General features: G+C 53.9%; 1 protein-coding gene across 1 annotated transcript; it reads right to left on the bottom strand.

Moving 5' to 3' along the window:
- Positions 1–77: 77 nt before the first annotated feature.
- GCG54_00014894 (uncharacterized protein) lies at positions 78–5,930 on the bottom strand (the record flags this gene model as incomplete). Its single annotated transcript, XM_045414715.1, has 4 exons — positions 78–525; positions 660–718; positions 5,144–5,670; positions 5,741–5,930. 4 exons carry the CDS (start codon positions 5,928–5,930, stop codon positions 78–80), a joined length of 1,224 nt encoding a protein of 407 aa, XP_045260837.1.
- Positions 5,931–14,571: the final 8,641 nt, after the last annotated feature.

Below are 14,571 nucleotides of genomic sequence, written 5' to 3' on the forward strand. Positions count from 1 at the left end.
CCTGCTCTCCAAAAAAGCTGACACTTTATCAGCAAAAATGGGGTTTGGCGGCAGGCGATAGAATGATGGGTATTGCATTACCTTCGCATCATGAAACTGATTCTCTTGATATTGGATAGGTCCAGCGGCTTGGCGTCAGGCTTGGGTTTGCCCCTGTATGTGGGTTTGAAGTCGCTCCAGAGGATTTTCACGTCGCCAGGATCACAGACGAAGTCGTACTCCCAGCTGATTGTGCTCTGGTCGCGGCCATCGTCCCTGGGAGGCAGAATCTCGTCTTTGACAGTAAGAGTGTACTTTTTGGAGTCGCTCTCGAGAATTCTGATGACGAAACCATCATACTGCCTCAAATCCAGATGGAGTGTACCAAGAGTCCTCTGAGACGCGAATCCAGCTGCTCCGAGGGTGGTGATGTCTAGGTGCCCAAAAAATCGAGCTTTCTCCGGCGATTCACAGTGCATGTGAGACTGGCTCTTGCCGCCGCGGACTCGGTCGTCAGAATCAGTCCAGAGACTGGAATCCCAGGGACTGATGATATTGGTCAATCAGACTCATGTGTTCCGCAATTTCAAGAGATGAGTGAATCATGAGAAGGGGTTGGGGAGCGGTGCGAGTTTCTCAACGCAACGGTCCCCGCACCGACTCTGGGCTAGAAAACCAACCTGTCGCCTCCATAGAGGTATAGCAACTTCCAGTCCGGTGCCATTGCGGTCGCTCTGAACTGGGTAGAGCCGGCGGTTGTTCAGCTGGTAAACGGGAGGTATATGCGGATTGTACTCGGCGGGTTGCAAGAACGGCGATTGGCAAGAAAGTGTTTGGGCGCTTTGGGGTGTCTGCGGTTCGACAAGGATTATTGGGAAGTAGGGGAGCTTCCTGGGCCGCATTCAATTGCCTATGCCTCGACGTAAACCCAAACAGTTCCTTGAGGGATTGAGGATGTTGCGTTGGAGACTTGCAAGCTTGCTTGCAGATGGTGGGAAAACGTAAGCCAAGCGGAGCCTGGGCTAATTTCATCATCAACCAAGAAAGGTAAGTGCAGGTACCCTGTAGAAGCTGCCTTGCATGTGGCACAGTGCAATGATTACCTAAGGTAATTTGCAGACCATAACTTAGGTACTGAAACATCAAGTGATCGACCAGGCTATATTCCCCAGCCGGGCGCGCAAACGGTGAGATGATGAGTACAAAAAAAACCACTCGTCGTGGCTTCGTGGCCGAGTTTCGAAGCATTTTGGTTTCCACCAAAATGGTGTTGCAGCTTCCCTAGATCGAAAATCGTCACTTCTTTGCGTAACTCCAGTATGCGAAGGCCAATGTGGAAGGAAAGGAATTTGGACTTTTGACAAGTGGCTGTGTTCTGCAAAGAACTGGTTCGCATTAGGCGCCGATCTGCCTGTGTCATGGCCAATGTCTGAGAATGTGACTCTTGAGTCGTTGTGGTCCTTATTGAGAGAGGCCGCGCAAAGGTGCAGATAACATACAACCTCCTACGTAAGCATCACGAGCTAATCTTGTACGGCAATACCTTGGTACTCTTGAACATCCCGGCCGGAACAGATCCACAACGGCTAATGGTCATCTCAGACACAAAGCGCAACGCAAAGCGAGGTGCTTGTGGACGAGCATTCTCCAGCGTGACCGATCTTGACTACGAAGAAGGATCTTGACGCAGGAAGCATACCAAGTTCGTTTGGGTTTTGTATAGCAGGAAATGCGGTACGGAGTGGTGCGATGCAGGTTGCGTGGTTGCGTTGTTCTAGGTTTTCTATTCCGGACTCGATAGCGACTCGTAAATAGTGAATCCTCTTTCCTGCCCTGCCCGACGCTATGATGACTGATCGCTTGTGGCGCAAGGTGACCGACGTCAGCTGGGCCTCAGACACCTCAGCTGGGAAGATCCATCACGGCGGATATAAGTTTGTAGTGCATACCTTAGGTAATAAGCGGGCTGAAAGAGTAACTAGGGGACTTGCGCGTTATGTTTTAGCGCGTGAAGTCGAGTTTAATGGGGGCGGGCGTGCGTCTGGGTAGGCCGGTCCAGCGTCTGTGCCAAGCAATGCCGCATCGGCTCCGGCCTCGCTCAAAGATGAAATTAGCTTCAGAAACTTAAAACCTCAATAGGATTTGCGAACAGCCCGGTTGTGTTGTGAGAGCCGAGATAGGATGGACGGAATGAAACAGCATCGACCATGAGGCAGGCATTGCTGGCGGCCACGACACGACGAAGAGTCCTCATTGCCCGCATGCAGCTCTGTTGCGTTTTTGAGCCTTGCAATGCGCATACGGTTCGAATAACGCGATAGAGTAAACTACACAGAATAGGGAACAAAACAAAAGCACTGTCTGCACCGGACGTTAGCAACCAGGGAGCCTCGATCTTGTCAACAAGATAAAAGCAGACAAGGCGTCCAACACAGCTTCGCAAAGGGGTACTTTGCATCAGTATTTCCTGCTCCCGCCTGCCTCAGTTCCGAGGGCGGGAGGACTATGTTGGTCGGTCTTGACCGTCGCATCACCGGAGCTAAAGCAGAGTATTCAGTCCAGAGTACCCAATTTACACATGACGACCTTGTGCCTTCTTGAGATGGTGACGATGAGAATGTGGTCGAGTTGTCTAGCCACTGAGGCCACCACTGACTGAGTGTTCTTAACTCCGGCAACAGCCGGAGTCTAGGTGCCTCTCAGCCTTCCAGGAAGCACGCCCCCGTTTTCTCCGTGGCCCCCCTCCTGATTAGGTAGGTGCCCTTCCACCTACGGGGTAAGTAGCCTAGGTTCCTAAGGTAAAGTACCTACCTATCTACCTACCTAGGCTACCTTACCTACCTAAGATACCACCTACCTCAGAGCATGGCAGGTAAGGTACCTTGATGTCCAAAATTTCTACGGCCACTGCACGGTGCCCTCCCCCTGTCCTATGGTATGTCCTCCACCTCCCCCTCCCTTGCCAAGTGCCCCCGTGGCGTCCATTTGTAACGTGTTGGTGTCCTATGCTAACTGGCGCCCCCGGTGACTTTCCGGCGAGTTTCCCAACGTCTGTCAATCGACATCCAACAAGGAGCGCTCCTTGTGTTACGTCGAAGTCGGGCTTGCAACCCGGGCCAGCATACAACTGACAGAATCCGCCGGGGTAGGAGGAGGTAGAACTCTTGTGTAACGATGGTATCCTTCCCTGATTGAGCAGCAGACGCAGATGTGGGTGCAGCCAGGGTTGACAAGCGATTTGTAGCTGCAAAGATTGCTGCCTCGTATGCACGCACATAGGTTGAACGAAGACAGACCGGGAGAAAGGGGCCGAGAGGAATGTGTGTATGCATATGTGTAGTGTGCTGGCTTTTACCTGAAGCGCACGTCTCCATCGCCTTGTCGTACATGGATGCCTATTACTTTACCGAACGAAAGGACCGCGCAGCCGAGTGCCCCATCACATCATGTCATTTGTTAATCAACCCTGCAAGCTACAGTTCAACCAGCCTTCTTGACGAGGACGCCCGACTGTGCCCACCTGCAACCCTGAGTGCTGGACCAAAAACGCGGCACGTAACCTGAAGAACAACCGGGTCTGCATGGACGAGGCAGAGGCAGCATGTCGATGCCGAACATCAAGCAACATGGTCATATCCCGGGAGACTCACCCCTCCGCGCCAAATGTATGGGTTTCTGTGGCCATTCAAAGTCATGAGTACCATTTCGTCTCATGGTCAACTCGATATCTCGTACCCCAATTTGTTTGCGCCCAGGCATGGCTGAAGTGGTCACTGAACATAGAGCTAGTGTGCCGCACCCGGCGCTCTCCACCCGTGCCCATCCCATCCCACCCATCACCCAGCATGTACTTTCCCACCATCAAGCCTTCTCAGCCCAAACTATGCTGGTTGTGCCGTCACCTATGCTGTTGCGCTGTTCGTCTCTATCCGAGCAGAATAAAGTCGACGCTCCATCCAGACCCCTCGCCATGTTGAGGCTTTGTCATTCCCAAGCCAAGCCAAGGCTGTGAGCAAAAAGTGCTGGTGTCTTCGAGGGGAAAAGGTACAAATTGAGGGGAAGCAGAAAGGGGCAGAGCCGGGTACGGTCTCGTCAGTGACGCGCCAAGCCAAGCCTTCATCGCCTCGCCTGTGGTCTATACAGGGACCCAAGTTGCGGCAGCAAGTCTGTCATTAAGTGTGAGTGGGAAGCATTTTGTTTCAATGCCTGTGGAACCTCCAGAGACGGCGCAAAGTTGTCGCTTTGCGCGGTGCAAGCACCCAGCGCCGCCTGTTTCTTTGCCCGGCGTGCTTTGTCAGCCAATGTGGTGGCTCAGGTGCCCTGGAATGGTGTCGGCCTAGGAGTTAAGCAGCATGGACTTTGGAAATCCTTATTCCGGGCGAGACTACGGCGAGACTTTTGTCGTTTAACTCCGGTGGCATCGCCCCGGACGAACATGGAAAGATTACCTTCTGTGGGGAGGGGACGTCCTTGTCTTTGACGCCCTTCCATTATACATCTTCATCCATCTTGCTACCCACGCCAAAGCAGAGGGCCTAAGGCAGTCCGGGCACACCAACACGCGCACTTTGAGCAGGCGTAAATCATCATGTGGTGAGAGAGAGAGTGAGAGAAGGAGGGGGGGGGGTTGATATTGGTTGACTTTAATTTGGCACATTTTGTTTGACACGCTGACTCTTGTGACAATCTTTCTTGTTTGGATTGTCGCTGATGTTTTTAAACTATCCACAACACAACAGAGTACCCAGCCAAATTGAAACGCCGCCGCCCGTTCCCAGTCGTCATCTCCGCGTAAGGTCGAGCGCTTCGACCATTGCATGCAACCCTAAATGCTCCCGAACTCCTGGCCCAAGCCAACCTGCATATGTCAAGTAAATTCCAATATAGCTCGCTCGGCGGGATCTATCGAAAGATGAGTCGCGTCCCGCTGCAACTTGGTTGTTCTTTTTTCCCCCCTCTTCCTCGCCAACACCCTCCGCCAGGTACCATTTTATTGTTGAATCATGCCTGGAGATCCTGGCATGGACAAAGGTGTAGTAGGGTACTCATAGCCAGCGTCAGAACAATTGGCCGAGTGGTCGAAAGAATGAGAGAGCGGAGGAGTCTGCTCATCAACCCATCAGCACTGTGGATCGCGGGGAGGTAGATGCCGCGTATAACTCACATGAGGGTTCGAGGGGTCGTAGGAGCCAGTTGCATTCATGTCGACGCCGGAAATATAGCCGTAGTTCACGTAGGGGGAGAGGCCATCGTCGCTGGAGTAGGATTCGCGCTTGATGGCATCGTTAAAATGGTTCATTGGGGGTAGCGTTACCGGCACCGCTGCGGCCAGGTAACTCGGGTAGACCTCTGCAGTTGTCATGGGGTAAGGCTGAGTTGTGTACGAAGGAGCCAGGAGCATCTCTTCAGGGGGAGGGTAAGTCGAATAGGCGAAAAGAGGAGGAGTGTTTGATCTTTCACGACCGTCCTCGTAAGTTTGCGCGAAGAGAAGCTCGTCATCGGTGTGCATTGGGGGCGTAAATTGGCCCTGGTTCATGGTCTTGGTTGGAACCGGCGTCTTTTGCGTCTTGGTGGAGGATTGCGACTGGCGCTTGGCACTCTTTGGCTGCGTTTGCTTCTCAGTGGTGACGGTCGGGCCTTCCTGTCCTGCGCGTCTCTCGAGGTCCTCGAGGCGTCTCTTGAGCTTCTTGCCTATGAATCTTTGTTAGGAGGAAAGTCTGATCAAGTAGGGAACGGCATGTATGTCATGAGGTTGACGTACGATAGTTGCGCTGAGCGATGCGATTCTGGATCCGCCGGCGTTCAGCGAGATCGGAGATCTTGGTCCAGTCCTCGTCCGGATTGGCAGAGCTACTGAATGCGCTGCTTGTGCCGTGACCTGAATAGGCCCTGGGTGCCGGGGCAGCAGCCGGGTAGGTGTATTGATGTTGAGACATGGTGAACATGGACATGGCGGGCGATACTCTCGGGGTTTGGCTAGGTAGAGGTTGTTGCAACAATGAAGGGATATGCGATGTAGAAGACAGCCAGCAAGCAACCAGTTGTATGAAGGCCAGTTGTATGAAGGAGGCTGAATGGAAGAGTTTCCAAACAAGTGTCGATATGGAGGAGTGAAGATGTATGGTTGAAAGACGAGCTGTTGGGTCAAAACACGATAGACGAAGGAGAGGAAGGGAAGCTATTAAATAAAACCGGCCCAAGGCTTCACTTGACTTCCAGTCCAGCCCAAGGAGAGTGACCGACGAGCTGGAGCAATGACAGCGGCAGCAAGAGACAGGGCTGGCGGGCGTGGTAGGCATTCGTTCGTAGTGGGTAGGTAGTGTAGGTAGGTAGGCGTACCCAGGGTGGGGGGTGCGAATACGCATCCGCACCCGCACCCGCACTCATACCTACCCGCAGCCGTAACCTGGTTGTAGTCCGGTCTGTTCTGGTGCGCCTGGTACAAGTCCCTATCCATGCAAGGCGTCAACCTGGGAGCTGTCTGTGTCGAGAGCTCGAGGCAGAGGGACAGGCAGAAGGGTACCACTGCCGGTAGGCTGTGGGAAGGATGAAGGAGGGAGGGGTGGGCTGTGGAAGGTTGTGTAAGGCACAGCAGAATATGTAGGTGCTGTCCGGCAGAGGCAGGGTATCTCCTACCCAAGGCGTCCGCAGGATACGCAGTACCTTAGGTAGGTATGGGAATAGATACCAAGTAGAGAAGACTGAAGTGAACAGATGAAATTTGGGAGGGGGGGTGATAGGATGGGAGGAGGGGGGGTGACAATCGCCGTAGGGCAGAGAAAGAGAAGCACGTTCCTAGCAGTGGACGGGAGGCACATCAGAAATCCAAGTCAACGGAGCGAGGAGGTGAGGGTACGTATCCGAGGTTGTTCTGTTGTTTCGCTGGCGGCCAGGCTGCAGCGAAGCAAGAAGTGCGAACATACGCGCAGCACCGTCGAGATACGGGGTGGAGTGAGTGGTGGAGGGCAACGCGCGAGAACAGGTGCACTGCGATGGTGCACCTGCTGCAGTCCAGTATTGCAGGGGTCTGGGTCGAGGTCGGGAAAGAGACGGTGGGGGTACGTACCGGGGGCCTTTCGTCCAGCCTGGTGGAGTCGACATCTCAATCTGGCTGTCGGGGTTCAACCACACCAACCACGGTCCACGCCATGCCTTCCTATACCTACGGAGGTACGTGGGTACATACATAGGTAGCTTAGTCCTGTTCGTACATGGATGGTGACTGGGACTTGGCCGGAGACAGGGGACTAGCCTTCCATCTCCTGCGTCCAGGTCGCTGCACCGTGGGCGGGGGAAGGAGGGTCCAAGGTTGAGGTCGGGGTAGGGGTCCCGTCTCCTTCTGTTCTCCACCACCATCGCTCCACGACGGGGGCTCAAGACCAGCTTGACTTGACTGGACGACTTGTACGAGAAGCGCAGAAAGGTTTGGCGCAATTATACCGGACAATACGATCAAGGACCAGCTTTTGTCTTGCTGGCCATTGCCTCATTACTTGCGTGACCAAGGATCGGATCCGATGCCATCTTCATCTTATCTTGCCGCCTCCCGTGAATTATACCTGCCACACCACACCACCTAACAACATCATGAGAAGGATCATGGCCAGCACAGCAGAAGAGCCTTGTTGGACATGACACCAAGCGAGCGCGAATAAACCGAGCTTAGTGTGCTAAATTTGCCTACCTGACGGCCTCCTCTTCAGTTTTGCACCAGTAGCTACATTCAATTGCAACCTGCCGAATTTTGGTGTCTGTCTGGCTCGTGGCCAGAAGCCGACGAGGGACTGCACTGTAGTATCGGTATTTTGAGATGCAGCCAAACCCTGGAACCTGCTGCTGCATCGTGCCATCTATCTTACCAAAAGACAGGCCCTTGCCAAAGGATCGCGTCCCTGGGAAGCGTCAGGTTACACAAGACCCCCTTGTACATACCCAAGGATACAATGTCCGTAGGTACCTACCTCGGGTATGGGGCGTCTGCGGGGCATCAAATGAAAACTTGCGAGGTACTCTGCCTTGAGCTAGCTAGCTCATGAGAAAACTCGCGGCCGCCATTGCGCTCCGTAGGGCTGCCCATCAGCAGCACAGAGTACTATGGTAAGGTAAGGTAAGGTAGACTCGGTCGACCTTCCCCAGCAACACCAGATTGATGATGGAGGGTCGCGCTACCGCCGCCACAGGATAAACGGCAAAAGGGCTGTTGGCATTTCAACCCAAGGCCAATCCAATACCAGTTAGGTGGCCCTTCGCCCTCCGCCCTTCTCAGCGTCCCTTCTTTTTAGGTGTGTCATGTATAATTCATCACCGCCCAGAGTGTGCGTTTCCCGCTCCAGCTGTAGCAGCATTTCCCAATCTGTCGCCGCCATCAATGGCCAAGCTTTGGGCTGGCGCCTGGGAGGCGCGATCGCTCATTACCCACATTAAAGTTGGAGACGGCACCTTCGCTATCTTTCGGGGGCGCTGGACAGTTACAGGTCCCAGAGCGCTGCTCCCCAAGATACCTAGCTCAGCCCGCACAGCACCCTAGCCGCTCCCAAAGTCCCTCGCATTGCCTGTATGGGGAGCCATAGACCAATGCAAAGAAAGACGTCTCCATCCTGCGACCGTGTCCAGCCACCAAACCTACCTTGCTACGTAGGACGACCTTCACGCCCCCAAGGCATTTGCCGTGCCTAGCAAAGGGCGCGTTTCGTCTTCAACGACACACGGTTCCTGTGTCCAGCGACTGGGTTCATGTAGCATACTTACCTTACATACCTTGCTCCATTAGCTGGCGAGCATCTTCCGCAGGACATCTTAGCTGTCACCTTACCTACCATGGGCATGGGACGGGGTAGACTTTGCGGGCGTTGAGGGGATATTCGGATGGAGATGAGTGTACGAAGTGGGTGACTAGAAGTCTCTGTGAGTCAACCCGCCCCCTCCGGACCGTATCCGAACTGGACGGGAGTCCGTCTGGGAAAAGCGCGAGCTTGTCTGCGTACACGGCCCCTTTTCTTACTGTTATTGTGCCGTTCCGGACAGGTCCCACGGAGCCGCAGGCCCTCGGAGTTGAGCGGGCGCTCAATGATTCCAAAAAGGGGAGTAAGGAAGCAGACATACCATGGATAGTTATACACGTAGCGCGTTGGGAACCTGGGAGCACCTGGTGAGGCGACTGATCGCCGTTGAGAACATCTACTGCCCCGGAGGGAGCGTGGCGGCGCAGATCCCACCCGCACATGCTGCTGCTCCCAAACATTTGGCGATGGATGGCTCACGAATGCCTCGATCTGGACTGGACTGGGCTCGACCTCATCTGCCTTCATGTTTCCAAAGGGAGTCGTCGTCTACAATGCGAAACATGTTGGCCAGGGTCATGATGCTGCGATGCGAAAATGGACCAACTCCAGGACACACCGCTCAAGGCTCATTCAGTGTGACCACCGCCCGAACAGAGGACCGGGCTGGCAAGAAAACAAAAGCTCATCTGGTTGACTTGACTTGACTTGGACGGACAGCCAGCCGGGGAAGGGAACATCGTACGGAGACCGGCCGACAATCTGATCCTGGGACCTAGCACCCACCACCCACGCTCCAGTATCCTGGGGGACACTGGACGGAAGAAGGTGGGGCAGGTCGCAGCTCAATTATGATGCTAGGTACCTAGGTAAGGTCGTTGAGGTGAGGTACCGTGGCGTGGGACGGCACCTCACGTCGGGTGGACCCAGTTGTAGACGGGGAATCGGATCACGCTAGTCCTAATGTAGCGAATCGTAAGTCAAGCCAATCATAGGCTGGCAATGTCTCGAAGCCAAGCTTTTTCCCTGCCTCGAACCCAACGCTGGACCCGCTTGCCTCGGGATGACTGATGCCAGATTCCAGACTCCCGTCGGGACTTCAGACACCAGATTAATTCTACACGAGTTCCTGTTGAAGCGCGCCATTGCACCCCTGCACGCCTACCGTCACCGTGCGCCCCTGACAGGCTGCTGTCCGATTCTACCAATCTTGAGCACGAGAATTCGATTGCCTGATTCAAGTGGGGGATGGAGGACAAGACGCAAAGCAGACCTCACCTCGACTTTCCTTCTCGTAGGATTCCCCCAAAGGACCATGCGCTTCGCTATTCAGTATTCAGGGTCTCTCCTCTGGCAAAAACACCGCACCTAATGTCAATCAATGACCCGCCAGTCAGCCCCGCAAACGTCCCTACACGTCCCGTTCCCCCAAATACCCAGTTCCCGCCCGACGTCATACCAAAGAGGTCAAAAGGAATCAACCTCAGCCGGCCCTTGCGGACTAAAAGCGGGAAAAAGCCATTCCGACTTACCCAGCCACGGGGCGCGGTGCACCAGATCGGCCAAACCGTTTTAGTTGTGAATGTTTGATCCAGTCGTGGGAAGCGGCACGTATCATACGCCCTTCCGTTAGCCGCGCTTTAGCGCACCTTGACATTTCTTTCATGATGCCCATGGCTTGCCATCTTGCAAAAGGTCCAACCTGACACACGCCGTGTCCGTGGGTCGTAAAACTCGACAAACGACAGCGTCTCTTGCGCGACATGGTTTCCTTTGCCCATGAAACCTCCCTCATCTCAACTGGTCTCAGGCTAGGTAGGAGCTGAAGGCACTTTGGAGGCTGGAGCACCTATATCCGAACTTTTACATCATCGTCACCTCGGGTGAAGGAGGCCAGCGAAGCAAATTATAGCGGGATGACTTGGCGCTAGGCCGGTGGTGGTTGATCTGGCAAATGGCAAGGAAAACATCCACCCGAACTAGCCAGCTTGCGCCCGCTTCATCGTCCACTTTCTCAGACATCACGTACAGCATCAAAAGTTCTTCAATGCGTGCCGCGTCCATCTATCCGTACAAAAGGTACTTGCTGCAGAGTACCTCTCTCCTGTGTGTACGGCGCAGTAATAAGGCGCTTACTGTGCTTCAGTGTGGTCAGGGATTGCCCCCGTCTGCCCCTCCTGTCCGCCGAGGGAAACCATTCTCGGCCCCCAATGACGAGAATGCCCACGTGCTTTGTAAGACGTCTATTTTTGCGTGGTCGATTAGCAAGACGCTGGCTGAAATTCTACTCGTCCATTCCACCGTTACGTGCACAACCCTGTTCCTCCGCAACTTGCTTCCTGAGCGGAGGTACTCCATCAACGGTTGACCAGATGCCACCTCACCTGCTCATTACCGGGCTCTCGCTGTGGACTAGATACGCCTGTCATTACTGCTGCTCCTAACGTGGCCTCGTCTAGACCGTAGTCCGAACAGGATTCTGTCGACAAGTCGCGGTCGATGCCCGTAACACGCTGCGAAGTCCCTAATCTGTCCGTCCATGGTTCCAACAAGCTCAGCCCAGCCAACGGCACTAGCTTCAACACCCATGTTTGCGGATCTATCATCGCCGCAGAGCAAGCACAGACAATCTGGCAAGAGGTGTGCACACTCGGACCAAAGACCAATCAAGAGCCTTCAATCCAGTCAACAGGGCTGCAGCATTTTACCGCCCGCCGCGCCGCCACATGTCTCTTCTCCCCGGGACGGGGAGCCGTTGTGTTTATTCCTTCTTTTGTCTCCTCCCCTTCACAACGTGCAGCAGTGAACTGGCAGTTACACGCACCTCACCACCACTATTGTTGCGCCTCTAACAAGACTCAAGTAAAAGAACCTATAGAACGCCTTCTTCAGCAACCGAGACACGCTCACACCACTCGTCTCCCGTCCATCAGCCGCCGAGCCAATTCACCAGGTTCCTGTCGACGAACATTACTTCCTTCATCGGCACCGTATACAACGAGCCTTCAGCGACAACTCACCACTGTCCACGACACGCTGCGCACTAAACGGGTTATCAGAACCTAAAGTCCTGGTCGGTCATCCTTCGGAATGACTGCTGCCTGGTATGGATCATGCCCTTATTTTCGGTCCCAATGCGACGTTGAACTCGCCCTTTAGACGGGCCAGAGCAATCGACGCATAGGCGAGAGGGAGATCAAGCGAATCGCTATGAACAACTCGCCAGCTTCCGTCGTCAAATTTCATCACCCTGTGCGGCCAGTCTGTTCGCACACCCATCAGCCCGTACGGGTACAAGGCGAGTATTCGTACATTTTGGCTTGTTCGCCTTTCTCTCCCCAGTGGATAGCTCCATGTCGCCGAGATTGGCTTCATCTTGCCTGACGATGTGCAGGTCTCCAGCCCCCTCCCCCAAGGGCCCGGGTTTCATGGCCCCAGGCCGAGCTCTCGGGCTCCAACAGGGGCAGTTTGATCAGTTTAATGATAACAACAGCTCCTTTCCAAATGTACCCCGACAGAAGAGGCCAGCGCTACCCCTCGGCCGAGGCTTCGTCAACAGGGGGTGTTCGCCGGGCCGCAGTCAGCATCAGCTGTGGCGCTCCCAGGTTCCAGGGGATTGGCATATACATTTGCTCGACTCCCACGATGTCTTTAAAGTTCTGACACTTCCCACAATGCAAAGACTGCGAATGTTAATCCGAGCCGTTTTACTTTGCCCAAGACATGTAGGTCTCGCGTATTTATTCAAGGAGGACGACAGGTTACAGGAACTGTGGATCTGGATGTCGGCCAAGACGGCGAAGGGCAAGTGTGCTGTTCTTCCTAGTGGGCTATCCGCATGTACGGATACAATTCTGAACAGACGCTCTCGACTCAGGGCTCCGCCACTATCAATGTAGTCTGGGGAGCGGTTGCCAAGGCGAATCGATGGACAGACATGGCAAGGTGTTGCTAAGCTGCGAGGACTCCGCAATCTTCGGTACGGATACTGGGTGAGGACTCGGACTCTCAGTGTATTTCATTGCTTCTCCACCGCTCTCCTGGTTCCAAGCCAGGGCTATGACAGAGACGGGTACTTAGAATGGGTCATGGGCTTTTGCTCCGGGCTGCATCGGACCAACAGCCTTGCCTTGTCGCCGAGTTGTCCAAAGTCCCGTACATATTTAGGCGACATCCAATGAAACAACCCGGACGGCGTCTGTGACTGGCCGGTTCGGACTCGGAATATGTCTCCACTTTGCTTTCTCCCATCCGACCCCGGTTTTGCCAAAGGAGACGAGGGAAAAACAAAAGCAAAGAAGTAGAAGAAAAAAAAAAAAACCCCTTTTGGAAGAACAGACGGCTGCCTGGGTAAGATATGGACAGATGATTTTCATACTCCACTCGGACAAATATCCATCGGGGATTACGGTATCGAGTCGTCACTACCACGGCTGAGACGCAGGTCCTAACCTATGGCTACGACCCGGCCGACGGAGCAAGGAACTCTGCTTAGGTCAAGGCGCACCATTTCTTGATATGCCGAGGAAGAGGTCGCACTCAAGGTAGGCTTTCTGGGGGACGTCCCATACACTGCTTCCTACTGGGAGCTCACTGCATCCTCGTCACAAACCTTGCATCCAGTCCCGAATCAAAACCACGTGTGCTGTGGCTGTCCACGGAATCTGATCCTTGGCCGTCACAGAAGTTGACACTGGCATTGTATATCGATATGGAGAAAAAAAAAAAAAGAAAGAAAAAAAGGTAGCATCTGGGTGGGTGGAATGCTTGTCATGGTTATTGTTATCCAGCGGTGGTTGAACAAGTTAATTACACACCGGGCCGCAGTGGCAGGGGGGCCACCATACGTTCAGCCACATCAAGCCAAAAATCTTTGTTCTTGGAATAGGCAAAGTTGGCATAGCCAAAAGCCGGCATAGCGCAGAGTGCTTGGGCACTGCCGTCCCTTTCGATGCTCCAACGGAAACGCTCGATGACGGTCGGGGATTGGTAAGCTGATGACAACGTTAGGCTAGGTCCGGTTAGGTGAGAGGCAGACAGGGCAGATTGCGCCGAGTGTCCAAATTGGGTAATTCGTTGAAATTAACCAATCAAACAGGACTATTCTCGCAGATGCAGTATGTGTAGATACAATCCTCTGGCTCTTCAACAGGCTATGACGGATACGTATCCCCCAGGATGAAAGTGGACAAAACAACAATCGCGCGCCGAAAGTTGAAGTGCGCCGTTTCAAGCGTGTCTAATAATGATACGGCAGGGGAACAAACTAACTGCCTGGCCTAATGGACGTGTCACAAAGCAGGAACGATGTCTCTCCTAGCTACGTATGTGGTGGTGAGGAAGACAACCCCAAGACGGACATGTACTTAGGTACTGAATCTGCAGGCATGATAGACAGCAGTTGACGGACAGACAGGCAATCATGCTGCCTCTACCCGTGCTTGACAGGTTCCCATACGCCCAGTAAGACGTTAAAATACAAATGGACTCGTAGGGCTGGCCATAGACATAAGAGCAGTTCCTCCGCCAACCAGCCGACGCATGCACACACGTACTCTTGTGTATACTACATACCAAGGCAAAACCTTGGACGATTGGATAGTCGCGCAGATGCAACGTGTGGTTGACATATGCATCATTGTATCATTCCAGACGCGCACGAGAGTGGGACTACGCAGCATGCTCTCTCCCCTCCGCGCTGCGTGCACGCCATCGAAGCAGCTGGTCAAGGTGCTCGACATAAAGTTGAAGACATGTGCGACTCAGCATCTTTCTGGCGGTGTGGCTATCTAAATCGCGTATCAAGACACCA

This window comes from Colletotrichum gloeosporioides, assembly GCF_011800055.1.
Source record: "Colletotrichum gloeosporioides strain Lc1 chromosome Unknown consensus_66, whole genome shotgun sequence".
Classification (NCBI taxonomy): Eukaryota; Fungi; Ascomycota; class Sordariomycetes; order Glomerellales; family Glomerellaceae; genus Colletotrichum; species Colletotrichum gloeosporioides.